A 15,382-nucleotide genomic window follows, 5' to 3' on the forward strand; every position below is an offset into this window, starting at 1 on the left:
AAATTTGTATTTCTAATTTGTATTTGTATTTTCAAAATTAAAAGAATATATAGTTTATAAAATTTTAGAATTAAGCTTGAAAAGGCAATTTAGCTTAGTTTAAGTGTAGATTCCATATGATGTAAAATAAGTGTTTCTCATGTCACGTGTAATAATTAAAGGCAAAGTGAAATTTTTAGTTTAAAGAGTTTAGGGAGTAGAAGGGCACGTTACTTTTTAAATTTTGATTTGAATGAAAATGATTTTTTTTTAATCATAGGTATGCAGTGCAGACCTTCTGATTTTCAGTAGTAATGCTCAGTTTCCTGGATCCTCACACGACTCCTGTGTATGGAGAAATACAGCTTTGCGCTCTAAAGTCATGAATATAGCTCAACAGGAACCAAATTCTTGGTTGATAGGTAAGTCACGTACAGCTGAATACAAGAAATGGTTTACAGTAGTTAAATGCTTAGAATGTAAAAAGAAATTCATTTCAAAGTAGCACTTTAATGTAATATTTTTAACTGATTTTTATCAGCATATAACTTAAAGTTAATATTAACTATTTTTAAGAACTATGATTCAGATTTGGTATAAAAAATCTTTTGCATAAAAGGGAGCTAATGTTAAATGCTGACAGCCTCTTATACATGTCTTATGTGTTGCAATTAAAAAAAAAATTCCAGGTGGCAGCGGATATCCACTAGAGTCCTGGCTAATGGTGCCGATTCTGGACCCACCAGAGGCTAATTATAATAAAAGCCATAAAAAGACAAGGAATCCTGTCGAGCGATGTCTAGGAGTGCTCAAGGCAAGATTCCGATGCATCCATGAGGAGAGGTTGCTGCGATATAGACGACCGGTAGCGGCAGATATCATTTATGCCTGTATAACGCTACAACACATATGTAGGTATCACAAACTGCCAGACCCCTCAATTCCTGAGAGGCCGATCCTCATAAGCCATCTCCCACCACTTCCGCCTCCAATTACTGATGTCCATGCTACAGGATCCAGAGTGAGTCAGCAGTTGATTCAAAACTACTTCTTATTTTTTAGTGAATAAAAATTTTCAAACTTAACCCTGAAGTGGCCCATAGGCTTTTTTATGTAACACGTTGGTCGCCATGTATGGCTGTTGCTCTTATTTTAAAAATAATAGGGTTTTCACTTGGATTTTCGAAAATGATATAAGGATTAAGTTCTGAAATTTAAGTTTAGGATACAGAATATAACAGAAAACTCGACCAAATGCAAAGCTGTGAGACGAACGTGTTAAGAATACTTTAGAAGCATCAAGTTTTTTTTCCTGTTAAAGAGCACTTTATTTGCAATTAACAATTTCTATAATTACTTTTAAAAAGTTATCGGAACCAAAAATTGTGGTATGCGGAAAAATTACACTATTTCACACCCCTGGTTTAGAAATTACTGAACCTTAAGTCCTAAAGCTTGTGCAAGTTTTCAATAATAAAAGACAATTTGTACTGAGATGATAAAATAGCAATAAAAAATAAATTTTGCATTTAGACTTATGGCTATATCACACGAGAGAAAATAAGTGCAACTGCAAGTGTAACTGTAAGTGAAATTTCTCCAAAAATTGCTCGTGTGATATAGAAATCACGGTTGCACGAAATATCTGCAACCGTTCAGGCAATTTCTTTCATGAACCAATCAGATCGTTTGCTTTTTATGACGTTTCATTTCATTTACATTTGTAAACAAAATATGGCGACAAATAAAGAATTTGAATGGAATAATAACATGACGGAATTTTTTATTAATGAAATCAAATTAAAAGATCATTTATGGAACTTTAAATCGCCCTTATACAAGATACGAACTTTAAAGAGGGTATCACATGATGAAATTTCAAATAAAATGCAATTGATGTTCCCTCAATATGCATGCTATTTTAATGGAGTTAAGTGCAGTTAACATTTTATCGTAGATTTTTAATGTATTTATAATTTACTGGAACTTTTATTTTTTAAAGAAATATAATTTAATACTGCAATTAAGATTTATATTAACGCAAAATTTTCTGTTCCTAAGTTTGTTCTACGAAGATTTAGTCATTGCTTAGAATAATGATTTGTAAAGAATAATATGCTATTTTTGTAACTATTGTCAGACTGTAACAGTTATTGAAAACTGTTAGGTTACAGTTTTCCATTTTTTACCAGAGCTCTCAGCACTAATTATAAAAATGATGCAAAATGTTAATAAGAATTAATAGGTTTTGAGAAAAAGAATAGCGTTTGGGATTTAATTTCAATGCTTGAAAAAAACTCAAAATAATATTTTTATACTCTAAACGTTACTCACAAAAAACTGCAAAAATTGAGAAATGTTCATTATTTTTAATCATTAGCAAGAGCATCAAAGCTATCGCCAAATTTATGATTTTGTAAAACCATAAAGTTAGTTTATTCTTTAAATATTGCAGCTATTTGTTCGCTTTATAATCAAGATTATTCTTTTTATCAAGTTTGTATGTATAGTTAAAAAAAATTAAGGCATTGTTTTGAGTTAAAGTTTTTTTATATTGTGGATTATATTATTAGATATATTTACGAACTAACAAATTTCCAGCTTATTGTTATTTGTTCGCAACAAATTTCTGATTGCTTTTGATAGAAGCCAGCTTAATCTAGCTAATACTTTCTTCTAACCAGAAGCTTTCTTACAAAATAATTACCAGGAAACTTGCCAAATTTTCTTGCAAGGTAATGTAAGCTACATGTAAAATTTAAACCTTTCTTTTTATTTTTCTTCTTTTACATAATTTTTACGCACTTCTCAATTTTGCCAGCGCAAACGATAATGTCGCCAATAAATAAAACAGTAAACTCAGCTGTTTTATTTTACTTGAATAAATAAATAAATAATAAAATGAACTTGAAATAAACAAACAAATAAAAATAGCTGAATTTATTTGCTCCGTCAAAAGAAAAAAAAAATGGATAAGAAACTTTTTTATTTCTATTGATTCCGGTAACAGAAACATTAACGCAGCATCGGGCGCTGATATCACACCATATGCAGGCCTTTTTTTATTATTTCAGATTTTAATAAATATAATAAACTACCATCGCGACATTATTAATTTTTAACCACATTTTTAAAGAAAATTATAAAATAAAATACAGATCAAGTAAAAGAGTAAACTTTTTTTCTTTCTTTTCTATTCTCATCGATGGTGTTAAAAGGAATGATTTCTCCCTCTTTTGAAATCTAACACCCAAAACAAATAAGGCAAGTGCAACACACGTCTAATGCTACATAGAAATTTGAGTGTGGTTTTATCTGGAGGGATATATTTTTACAAACATTTGTTGCATAAATTAAGAATATAATATCAGATTTTTTTTATCTATTTGGTTGCTTATATGATTTAATTAAAGTTGTACTTAATTTTTCATTTAAACACTATTATATAAATAACAAATCTAATTTAAATATACATTTGTTGTGTATTCAAATTTTGCTATAAATTTATATAAGCATAATTTTTATAATATTAGCGACTCTACTTGATCGCATTTTGATTTATAAAGGTGGTGCTGCAGATTGGATAAAAAAAAATTGTTAATTATGCAAACGTGTTTGATAATTTAAAAAAAAAAATATAAGCAAATAAAAAAAATGTTTTTTATCTCTTTTTTAAGAAATGTATTTAGTAAAAACAATTGCTTATATATTCATAGACATGTAATGTTAATAGTTTGATAATTTTTCTGAGTATATGGTTTGATTACTGATAGTTTCAATACAATTATTTGATTCATTATTTTTCGTTTTTAACTGTACCCTTTTTGTGTAATTTTAGAAACGTTAACGAAGAAATTCAGGTCCTTAAGGATAATTTACAATGCAAATCGACAAAAATTGGACAAATTGAAGAGTGGTAGTGGCTGTGAGGGTTATATAGTGCCGTGGATGTACTTCAAAAGCTTAGAATTTTTAAAGGATTCAGACGAGTGTTTTATTAGCAAGACTAATTTAGATGATAGAATGGTATGTAGTCTATGCATATTGTGAATAGTTGACCAATCTTAAATATCATTATTTAAGAATTTATATTTGCTCCGTACTTTAATAATCTGTATCTGGTTTGTTGAGTCTGTAATCAACTTTTCTAAATTAAGTGCATAAAAATGCATAACAATGATTTTCACACAGTTATAAATTAAATTTAACATTATTTCTCGTCACTTCAAAAAATATCATGATTTTTTTATTTCGAATTAAACAAATTTATTACAAATAAAAGAATATTAGTTAATGTTTTAAATTTCTTGTAGTTAATAAAAATCAAGAAATTAAATTTTTCCTTCCACTGACCTAATGAGTAGTTAATGAATTGAGTAAAAAAATTTCAATTTTTTTTTATTGTATATTTTTTTGTGTTCAAGATCTGTTATACATTATCTGACCTCAACGTAATTAAGTAAACATTTTGTTATTTTTGTAGGCCACGAATGCTGAAGTACATGAAGGCACTTCAGTAATAAATTATTCTGAAGATATGAACAGTAATATGAGTGTGCGTATGAAAGAAGTGGTACAAAAAGAGCACTCATTTATTTCAGATCGCCAGTATTCAGAGATTTCTAGTACACCTTCTTCACCAAATGATAATGCGGATGATCCTGACTATTCTGACGTCAAAAAACTGAAAATCTCTGCATCTACTACCACAAACCCATCTTCTGCAACTAATTTAGTTTATGGGACTGGAACTGACTTTTCAACGCCTCATGCTCAGAACGACAAAACAAAGAGAAAATTTAACCCATTAGGAGCAGCAGTTGGAAAAAGTACTAAAAAGTAAAAAGTGATACGTGCGGATAAGAAGCTTTTGATGGAAGCGTGCAAAACTCTTAATAATATCAACTCCCACAATAACCATTCTCTGCAGCTTGGGCATGAGGCGTTTGGTCGATATATTGCCTCTAAATTGGGAGAATTTAATCATGATTCCGAGCGAAAAAGAAATTGTGGAAGTAATAATGAAACATCTAGAGGCTGATAAGACAATAATTTAATTTATTTTATATTACTTAAATAATTATGAACAAATTATTAATTTATTGTTAATATTTGAGGGCTTTGTTTAAATCTTATTTATTTTTTCATTCTGGATAATTTATTATTTGAAGTACTTACCTGTTAGCTTTTTTCATTCCATGATAACATTAAATAATTCTTTTTAAATAGATGTTAAATATTTTTATGCATTTGCGGTAGATTATATGCCATGTTTATTTTTTTTTCCTAATTTGTTTCGTGAATAAATATTTCTAGTGTTTAAAATGTGTGTCATCATTAATAAAAGTGGTTTTACGTAAAACAAATAAGTTTTTATACATGTTTTATTAAACATTAATTATACATTATCCTTATTTAAAAATAAAAAAAGCAAAAAATTTTTCAATGATGACAGGACAAATGATAAATGGCATATAAAATAAAGTTTAAATAAAATACACCTCAAATTAAATACAAATAAAATACGCATTAAATTAATAGAAATAAAATATACATCAAGTGTAACTCATATTGGCGTTTTTATGAAATACAGATCAATTTTAAGTTGTAAGCAGTGTAATTATGCTATATATTTCATGCATAGCATGACTTGACAGTTAATTATTGTGCTTTTCCAATTATGTGACACTTTTAAAAAACAATTTGCATTGTTTTATATGCTTATGGTGGAATAACTGTATTATTAGTTGCAAACAAAGATACAGGCGCATACCCTTAAAAAATATTTAGTAAAAACATTTTCATATGGATTTAGGAAACTACACAATAAAAAATTTTGCACATTCAATAAAATTAAATCTCTTTTAAAAGTGAGCTAGAAAATTAAATTAATATGTTAAATATGTAAAATTATTTCTAAAAAATGGGCCTCGTATTTAAGATACAGATGGACTAATTTGTATTTTTGTGAAACAATATTTTATTAAAAATATTTAAAACTAAATATTTTACTTTCTGCTCCGCTAAAATTCTATGTTGATAAAACCACTTAAATATTAGCTCAATGTAAATCGCACATAGCTCTTTGCGATGAAACTGCTCCAGGCCCATTAAAATATTCCATGAAATGATTTCGAATGTTTTTAGCTGCTGTAGTACCATTAGATTGGTTTCGACGGAAGTTTTTGAACAGATTTTTGTTGCTTCGCCCACTGCTTGGATAATATTGCAGGTTTTTCAAATCTTCCCTGTCCAAGCTTGTTGAGGGAGTATACAAATTTTTGCACCTGTATCTCAAAAAATTATGCAGAGCACAGGCTGCCAGCACAGTCTTAACTAGTTTTATTGGATGGGCCTGTATCATTGTTTGGAAAACTCGAAAACGAGTGGCTAAAATGCCAAATGCATTTTCTACCACTCTTCGAGCTCTTAATAAGCGGTAATTAAAAACTCTGCGCTCAACACTTAAATATTTTCCAGGATAGAGTTTCATAATGTTTATTTCGAGTGGGAAAGCATCATCTGCAACAATGACGTGTGGAACAAAAACGTTTAGTTCTGGGAGTAATTCCGCTTTAGGAATTTCAAGTTTTCCACTATCTAGGAGTTTTTTTCAGTGTACTTTTGTTCCACACGCCACCATCACTGATCCTGCCATTTGTTCCCACGTCAACATAAACAAACATTAGATTTGCATCCACCAATGCCAACAAAACAACGCTAAAAAACTGCTTATAATTCCAGTTTGCTGAGCCAGAATTTGGAGGAGGTGCAATATTAATATGCTTTCCGTCTAACGCACCAATACAAAGTGGAAAGTTCCAAAGTGTACGAAAATCTGCAGCAATCTTTTTCCACTCGTCTTCACATGTCGGAACTTTCATGTAATCATCCTTTAAAACGTCTGTAATAGCCGTGCACACTGTGGGAATTATACCCGATATCGTATTTTGCGCTACACGAAAATTGAAAGCTATTGAAGATTGCGTTTCTCCTGAAAAAAGGAATGTACAATTCAATATAATCTTAAAACAAACCAACAAGAAATGTACAAAAATAGGAACTCTAATGATAGTTAAACTAAAATAATAGTTGAATTATTTTATAACCTTTGAAAACTTATGACAATTTTTAGCAATTACGAATATATTTTACTGGCTCTTATTTTCACTAAATATTCATTATTTCATTTTTAAATGTAATGTTTTTGATATTTTTTTAAGTCTAAACAGTATAAATGTATCAATCAATAAAAAATTTCCAACAAATAAATTAAAAAACTCTACCTAACCTTTAACTTACATTGAGGGATTTTCCAGTTTATTAAAACTTAATTATACCCTCAATGAAAAATACTTTTTAAAACAATTACCTCAAAAGAAACATTTTTTTAGGTCTTACCTGTGGTCAAATACCTTAATGTTATCGCTAATCGTTCTGCTGCAGGGATAGCTATCCTCATGACAGTACTTTGTTTCACTATAAGGGGCACAACTTTCTGTAACAAAATTTCAAATGTTTCTGTGTCCATTCTGAGGAAACGACGATAGCCTTCTGCATCCTGTAGTAAATAAATAAGAATTATGCCAACCAATAATTCTAGAGTATAAAAAATTCTATTAAATAAAATAAAATATATATATATATTGCAAAATAAATAAAAACAAAAAACACGAAGAAAATTAAGATGAACAATTAGTTTCATCTATTGCGCATAAGCTGCAAAGTAAATAGAACGCATAAAATAAGTTTAAAAAAAAGGAAAAATACATAAAAGTGAAAAAACGGGGGGAAGAGGAAAATAATTATGAAAAATAAAAAAACAAAATCCCGGAAAAAAGGGATAAAAAATTTTTAAAAAATCCGGAAAAAAAAAAGATATAATCTTTTCATATATATATATATATATATATTCATGGTAATCAATCGCTTTTATTTAAAAAGGCTAAGAGAGTTTAAATAAATAATTTCATTAAAGATGCTTTTATGGAGAAATAAAAATAAAATATGTTCTATTAATTTACGAAGTACATTATTCATTTTAAACAACTATACATAACAATTATAAATACAAGAGATAAAATATTGATTTAACTGAAATGGAATAGTTCATATTGAAAATTGTTACTGCCAAGTCAAAATTTGATATTGACAAAAAATAGTTAAATTTTTATCTTGCTACATTATCGCATCAAGCCTGAAATTTAATAAATTATACATTAAACTTCTATTTTATTCAATTTTACTCAAATTTTAAATTAAAATCATAAATACTTTAAATGCAATTTTTGAACCTAAAAAATGCATAGGCTACAAGTGTTAAAATGATAGCAAATATTCTACGCATTAAATAAAAAAAACAAACCTTCTGAAAAAAGAGCTAATTCCTTAAAAATTAAACAATAAGCAAAATTTGTGATAATAGTAAATCAAAAAAAAAAACACAAATTCATGAAAATAAAATTAACTTACTTCTAATGCTAATTCCCTCATAAGATTTTCATAACATCCAAGTTGTGTTCTTCTGAGTAGCTATTTTTTTGACCAAAATGTTTTTCGTTCTTTCTTTCTCTTAATTAAACCGTGAATAATTAAAGAAACAATAGCTGCATTTGCTGTTTTATTTTCCATCGTTGATATCAATATTACAGGATTCTGTATAATTCTGGAAAAAACTAATTCAAAAATAGTCATACGTGTAAATATTAGAAGAGAAACGAGAATAATAAAATAAAATTCTAACCGTCGCCAAAGCTTAGATAAACAACAAAATATGGTAACCCAATTATATGCAACCGTTCAGGCAATTAAGCAACCCTTTCGGCAACTCCGAACGGAGGAATTGCGCTTAGAGTTTCACTTACACTTGCAGTTACACTTACGGTTGCACTTATTTTTCTCTCGTGTGATAGAGGCATTATGCTTAAAATAGCAAGTGCATAACATGTAAATACATCACAAATACAAAAAATGTGCTAATTTTCATTATTCTGTGATTTGTATAGTCTGTCAACTGCTACACATATGTAGTTTCCTACATTTGTCATTGTACGGGCAGAATTTTCATGCGCATCCACCAGTCTCTCTATGCTCACAACGATGCGTTGTAAACTTTCAGCAATTTGAGCATTTGATTCGAGAACTTTCTGTTGATTAATCTGAAAATCTTGCAACAGAGTGTCATTGTTGCTCTTTGGCCTTTTAATTACGGATTCACATTCTTGCGAGCTTTTCCTCTTGCTTCCACAAGGGGTCTGTAGCTGCAAAGAAAAGAAGACCTATAGATTATGGCTATATTTTTGTGTCTTAAATGAGTAGGATTTGAAAAGTATTAAGATTTTGTGCCCAAACTAGTAATTAACAATTTATGCTATCCAAAAAAAAAAAAAAAAGAAGACATGATCAGCAAAATGAAACACTTTTTGTCAGATTTCAGGTTCAAATTAAATGTACAGTAGTTCTAATATTACCATAAAAACTGAAAATGGAATATAAACAAATACTTAAGTGAATAATTAAGTATTTTATAACTGTAAAACTATACTATAATTCGCTATGCTTCAAATCTTTGAAAAATCTTTTTTAACATAAAACTAATGTTGCTGAACATGGTAATTGTGATATGTAGTCCATAAATTGCTTCACAAATTAATAACTAAATATTTTTAATCTCTCAAAGTGAATTTTTTCTTATAGCTAAAAGTTTATAAAAATTTTGTTAAACAGAGTTCAAAACATTTTCCATGTAACAAAGAGGTCCATATAATGCTTCAAAACATTTTCCATGTAACAAAGAGGTCCATATAATGCATCGTAATGTTTATCTTTTCATTATTTGTTTGGTATTTATCAAATTTCACCCGTATAATAAAAAATTAGTTTAATAACAAATCCAAATCAGACGGCCATAAATTGTCTTGCAACAGACATAAACATAAATGATAAAACTTTTACAATTGAGATTTTTCGGTACTTAGCAGCCTTCTTTAATAAACGTGTTGGAAACAAAAAAAAAATATTTCTTCAAAAATGAATTTATTCTATCAATTTCCTGAAATTTAATGTATTATACATCAAACCATTTATAAAATATGCTTTTCAACAAATAGAAATTTACAAAATTTTTACAAGGAATAGAAAAATAGACCACCTTTTTAATAAAAAAAAAAAGAGTTCAAATGTATAAAAATAATATAAAAATTTTGTACTCACATTTTCAATAAACGAATCAACAATTTCCTGCATCCGATAAATCAAAGAATCTATCAGGGCTGCCGTTCTTGATTCCTAATCAATTAAGGATTTTCCAGACGCAGGGCCTCCTCCTGTTTTTTATTGAGCTTGCCTTCGCCTTTACATTGGATTTGTAATCAATAATGAAGAACAAAATAAAAACCTTACTTGAAAATAGAATTTAAACTGCAAATTATACATACTTTAATTATCAAAACAAATAGAGTGACATAAATACTAAGCTCAGTGGCGCGACAGCCCATAGAGGGCCAAGGCCTACTGCCCATCTCAGTTTTCCTGAGATGGGTGCATGAGCAGATGTTCCGATCAGGTGGTTAGTCGAAAGCGGAACCCCCAGTGTTTAGTTCCCAAGTATGCTTGGTACTCATTTGTCGACACACTAAAGGAGTGAAAGGCTAAGTCAACCTTGCCCGTCCCGAGGATCGAACCCAGGACATGTGGCAGAGGATCGTTAAGGCCTATCACTCAGCCACCGGGCATCCATATAGATACTACGTTCTTAAATAAAAATGTCTTCACTCACCCTCTATTAAATCAATAATTAAGAAAATTCATAACTTTCAGAAGGCAAAGTGAAAACCATCTGTTTAACAACATGAAGTAATGTGTAGCAAGAATTCTGAAGACACTTAAAAATTCTGATATTTTAATTTTTTTTTCTGGCCCTTTTCCACTATTCACACAGCTTCACCCCTACTCTACTCATGAAGTAGACCAGTCCACGAGTCTACTCCACTGATATCCGAGTTCAGAATACCGAAACTCAAAACAGTGGATGGTGTGACGTCAGGGGAAGGCGTCACTCGGGGGAAGGTCTACTTCAACTCGTGGTTTGTTTAGAATACCAGCCCAGGAGAGAGAATTCTCACATGTGAGCAATCTATTGCTCCTAGCACTCCAGGAAAGCCAGCTACGTTGAAAAACTTTTGAGACAACTAATGGGGAAAAAATGTAAATGAATATAATTTTAGTTTAAATATTTTGTGAAGTCTGAGTACTTTCAATTGCTCTGAATTGAACAAACACTCGTTTACTGCGCATGCGCAGTTACACTGACCGGGAATATCTTCAGGTTAAAGTTACTTAACGCTGGGTTAAATTAACTCGCAGTTACGTATACGGTGGAATGAGATTTTTAACTCTAACCTGGAGTTGCTCCCACAAAACCTGTTTTGAACTCTGACAGAGGGTTAAGGTCAATGGTGAATACGGGCGTAAGAGTTTGCGTATCCCTTCATTATTCAAACCTCGCTTATGAGGAGCCATCGGAATTGCCAAAATAACTTTCATACTAACATAATAACTAACTTTATACTATACTTATAATAACTATAAGTAACTTTCATACTAACATAAATAAAAGTCATACTAACAGAGAGGAGAAATCAGAAAAGACAGCTGAAGAATATTTGGCTAAATTAATTTCAGACCGATGGTCAATACATGCCAACCTCAAATGTCAAATGTCCGCGAAACCCCCGCTGCCTTAACAATAGAGAGGGAACTACCTATACCACTTATCATCCAAAGGTGAAGAGTAAGTTTGATAGTGAAAGGGCAAAGAAATGTGTAATACAAATGTTGTACTACACATTCATCCTTCTTAAAGGGAAATTATTTTTAGGGTACAACTGTAGGGTACTCCGTCTCCTAAAGGTTAAATTGAGGTTTCTGTTTTGTGAGGTAGATAATGGTAAGTGGTCTGTTTGCGTATTTATCGAGATATGAGATCTTAGTTGTCGCTGAATACGACAAACTTGGATGGGAAGTAAGAATAGTTACCATTAGGGGGCTTCGTTAAATGTAAGACTTAACAGGAGTTTGATTGACTGAATTTCCTTTTCTTGTAAACTGCTTGATCACTCTTTGCAATTTATACAAACAGGTGGTAGGAAGTGTTTTCATGGTGAGTACTAGAATAATGGGCACAAGATGTTTTAGAAGGCCCAAATCTTTGGCATTGATAGCAATGAATTTGGAAAATATAAGGTCAGACCGGGCTGCTACTCCAAGCCATTTTCACTTCAGATGAGGCAATTATCTGTTGATAAGCTGGTCTGTTTTTCTGATAAGTCTCAATACAGGTCAACTGGCTCTTCCATCTTGTATCTCCTAGCAGTTGAGGTTTGGCTGTTCCTGGTATTCCTTTCAATACACTTGGTGTGTGATGATTTCAAAAAATTTATGAACTTTCACTATGTTTTGCATAACTTGCTTATAGTGTTTTACATACATCCATATACCACTAGATTATTGTTATCTTCCAACAAAAGATCTTTTGCTTTCTCCATAACTATGTTACCACAGCTTTTACATTGCAATTAAAGTCCTCTTTCTCTTTAGTGATGGCATCTTCTATCACTTTGTGTAAAATTTTGCAATTTTCGTAACAGTACCTGCTTCTACTGAATCTAGAAAATAAAATTTTCTCTCACTATTGATGCAAGTTGCTATTATCGGATCATTATGTATGTTGCTTCAACCGTCTTCCACCAGAGTAACTTGTTTTCATTCAATATTTTTCTTTGTTTCACTTATTACTTCTGCAGATACTTTGTCTATAAGTTCTGCAGAAAGAGCTTTGGTGGGCTTAAAAGTTTGATGAAATACTACCTTAAACGCAAAATTGTTGGTATAAAAATTTTTTTCAACAAGTAATTGTTTTTCATATAACTCTTGCTAGTTTTTATGATATGAGAATCTCATCCTGGTTTTTTGTATGATTTCATACTCATTTAAAACAATGGAAAAGTTATTATCCACTGCTTCTGAATTACACTCATTAGCATTTCTGACTGTCTTTGGTACCTGACAGGACAGAATGAGTTTTTTTTCATTGTTTCCACTTTTGAGTCTTAAATATTTCCACAGTGTTTACATTTTGCAAATTTGCATTTCGGATTCTCTTTATTCTCCACTCTGAGAAATTGTTCCCACACAACGTCTGCCACCTTTGTTCATTTCTTACAGTATTTATCTTCAATTGATTTCACCAAAGAAAAAAATGCAGAATTACCAATAATTGCAGAATCTAATAGTTTTTTTTTCTAAAATAAAAAATGATGCAAACGTTCAAGTAAAAACCTTGCTCAAAATCTTGATATGCTTAACAATTCTTTAAAATAAATTTACAAATTGTGGGAAATTTTTTATTATTATTATGCAGGTTCTGAATGAAATATAAAATTTTCTGAAATAAATCGATTTTCAATTTTTCTCTTTTTATAGATTCATCGCTAAGTTTCTAAGCTTCTATATCAAATCTATATATTAATAGGCTAGCAATATTTTGTCTCGCTAAAAACTCCCAAACTACGCAACAGAATTAAACAAATAAGGTGTCGTTTTAAAGGTATTGTTATGTAGATGTGCAATAAGGTCTTAAATTATGAAAATTTCCTTTAATTAATTAATAAAATTAATAATTTAGTTTCAACCAATGAGAATTCAGCAAATCATTTTTCGGGTGGTTCGCATAAGCATTGTTTCCGTAAGCATCGTTTGATTTAAAGCATTTCTGAATTAATAGATTGATAAACAAAAATAAGACTGGATAAAAAAAAAACGGAACTGAATTTCTTAAAAAAAGAATTCAATATCTTTAGTTCCTTTGATAAATTTTTCGTTACAATAGAATGGCAATGGCATCGTGCGAATATTCAAACCAAAACAAACTTTCTACATACAATTATTTTGATTTGAGATTTCAAACGATATCTTAGTTATTTAGTTCTATTTTTATTTATTTAGTGCCTGCTGCCTAAATAAAATGCCTGCTATCAGGCGTCGAAATATCTCTGGCAGACGTCAGAGAAATGAATGGCGGAATTCTAAACGGGAAAGCATTTCTCGCCGAAGGGAATCGCCACCTCTACAAATTCGAGATTTTTACAAATCTGCATTGACTGTTCATGACGATTGTGACCCCTTTACTATTGGATCTATGACTTTTATATGTAACTTTTGTCATGCTATGCATTTTATGTTAGAGAAGACAGGAAGTACCCAGGCAGCAAAAAAGATATGATCTAATATTAGAAAGATGCAATATAATACTGCCCTGCTAGAAAACGCAATCCTTCTGAATCTTATCTTCTAATATTAGACATAATATTATGTAAGATTAACTATTATTCGATCTGATATTCGAACTTTAAAAATTAACATCTAATTCATTACTTTTGATGCTGTGTTACTTTTTTGTGGCACGGCACATCAAATTATTAATAAATAAATATTTATTTCTAACAGAAAACAATTAATTAAATTTTTCACGAAATACCTTTTTTACCAATAAAATTTTATGCTATATAACGCAAAGAAATATTACTTTCGTTTTCGCGAATGATAAACAGGGGGGAAGGTGGGCGCATAATGCGCCCATTTAAAGCTTGGGGGGGATTTTTACACTAAATAATACGAATAGTTTTGGGGGGGGGGAATTTAGACGAGAGAATTTTTAAGTACGTAAATAAAAGAAGCAAACGTAGCACTATTTCGAACAAGCTAACATGGAAGGGGGAAGTTAGCAAATTTTTGGGGGATGGGGTTGGGGTCACTGCGATCAACAGTCGACTGATGAGTTGTTTACAAGCCGTCCGCCATATTTGTGTTTTGTCCAACTACTTCTCTTTCGTTACTGTTTCGGATATTTATTAACTAGGAAATGTCAGGTAAAAAGAAAAATCATTAATCTCTTAAAAAGAAAGTTCAACGACATATAAAATTGACTGAAAAGCAGTTGATTTTGGACTCTCTTGTTAGTAAGGCCAGACGAAATTATTTAATATCTTCTTGCCCCTCTTCTGAAAGGTACATATATCATTATGTTTTGTATGATCATTAAAAGGCTTTATGTTTTGACTTTCGATCTATATTCTGGTTTTCTTTCTTTTGAAATATTACGTTTGAAACGTAATCTGTAAAATTATTTTAAGGATGAAAATGTTCAAATTTAAGCAATAGTTTTCAACTCTTTTAATTTCTAATTTACGTTATTTAAGAGGCCAAGTGAAAGAAAATGAATCTGCCTTTTAACAATCTTCGAAGCTAGATTGCTATATATCGAGTTAATATGAAATTTGTTAATGTAACTAAATATTAAGAACAAATTAAGTTTTGTCTTAAGAAAATGACAAGCAATGTCAAG

At 30.3% G+C, this 15,382-nt stretch overlaps 1 protein-coding gene across 1 annotated transcript; it reads right to left on the reverse strand.

Annotated features, from left to right (window-relative positions):
* Window positions 1–4,975: 4,975 nt before the first annotated feature.
* Window positions 4,976–10,321, reverse strand: LOC122273194 (uncharacterized). Its single transcript, XM_087165450.1, is given in 5 exon segments — window positions 4,976–6,583; window positions 6,585–6,973; window positions 7,381–7,540; window positions 8,452–9,239; window positions 10,192–10,321. Coding segments are annotated over 4 exon segments (1,113 nt in total). The 5' UTR covers window positions 8,473–9,239; window positions 10,192–10,321; the 3' UTR covers window positions 4,976–6,040.
* Between the last annotated feature and the right edge of the window lie 5,061 nt (window positions 10,322–15,382).

This window comes from Parasteatoda tepidariorum, chromosome 6, assembly GCF_982258835.1.
Source record: "Parasteatoda tepidariorum strain Cologne lab strain chromosome 6, Ptep-v5.0, whole genome shotgun sequence".
NCBI classification, from domain to species: Eukaryota; Metazoa; Arthropoda; class Arachnida; order Araneae; family Theridiidae; genus Parasteatoda; species Parasteatoda tepidariorum.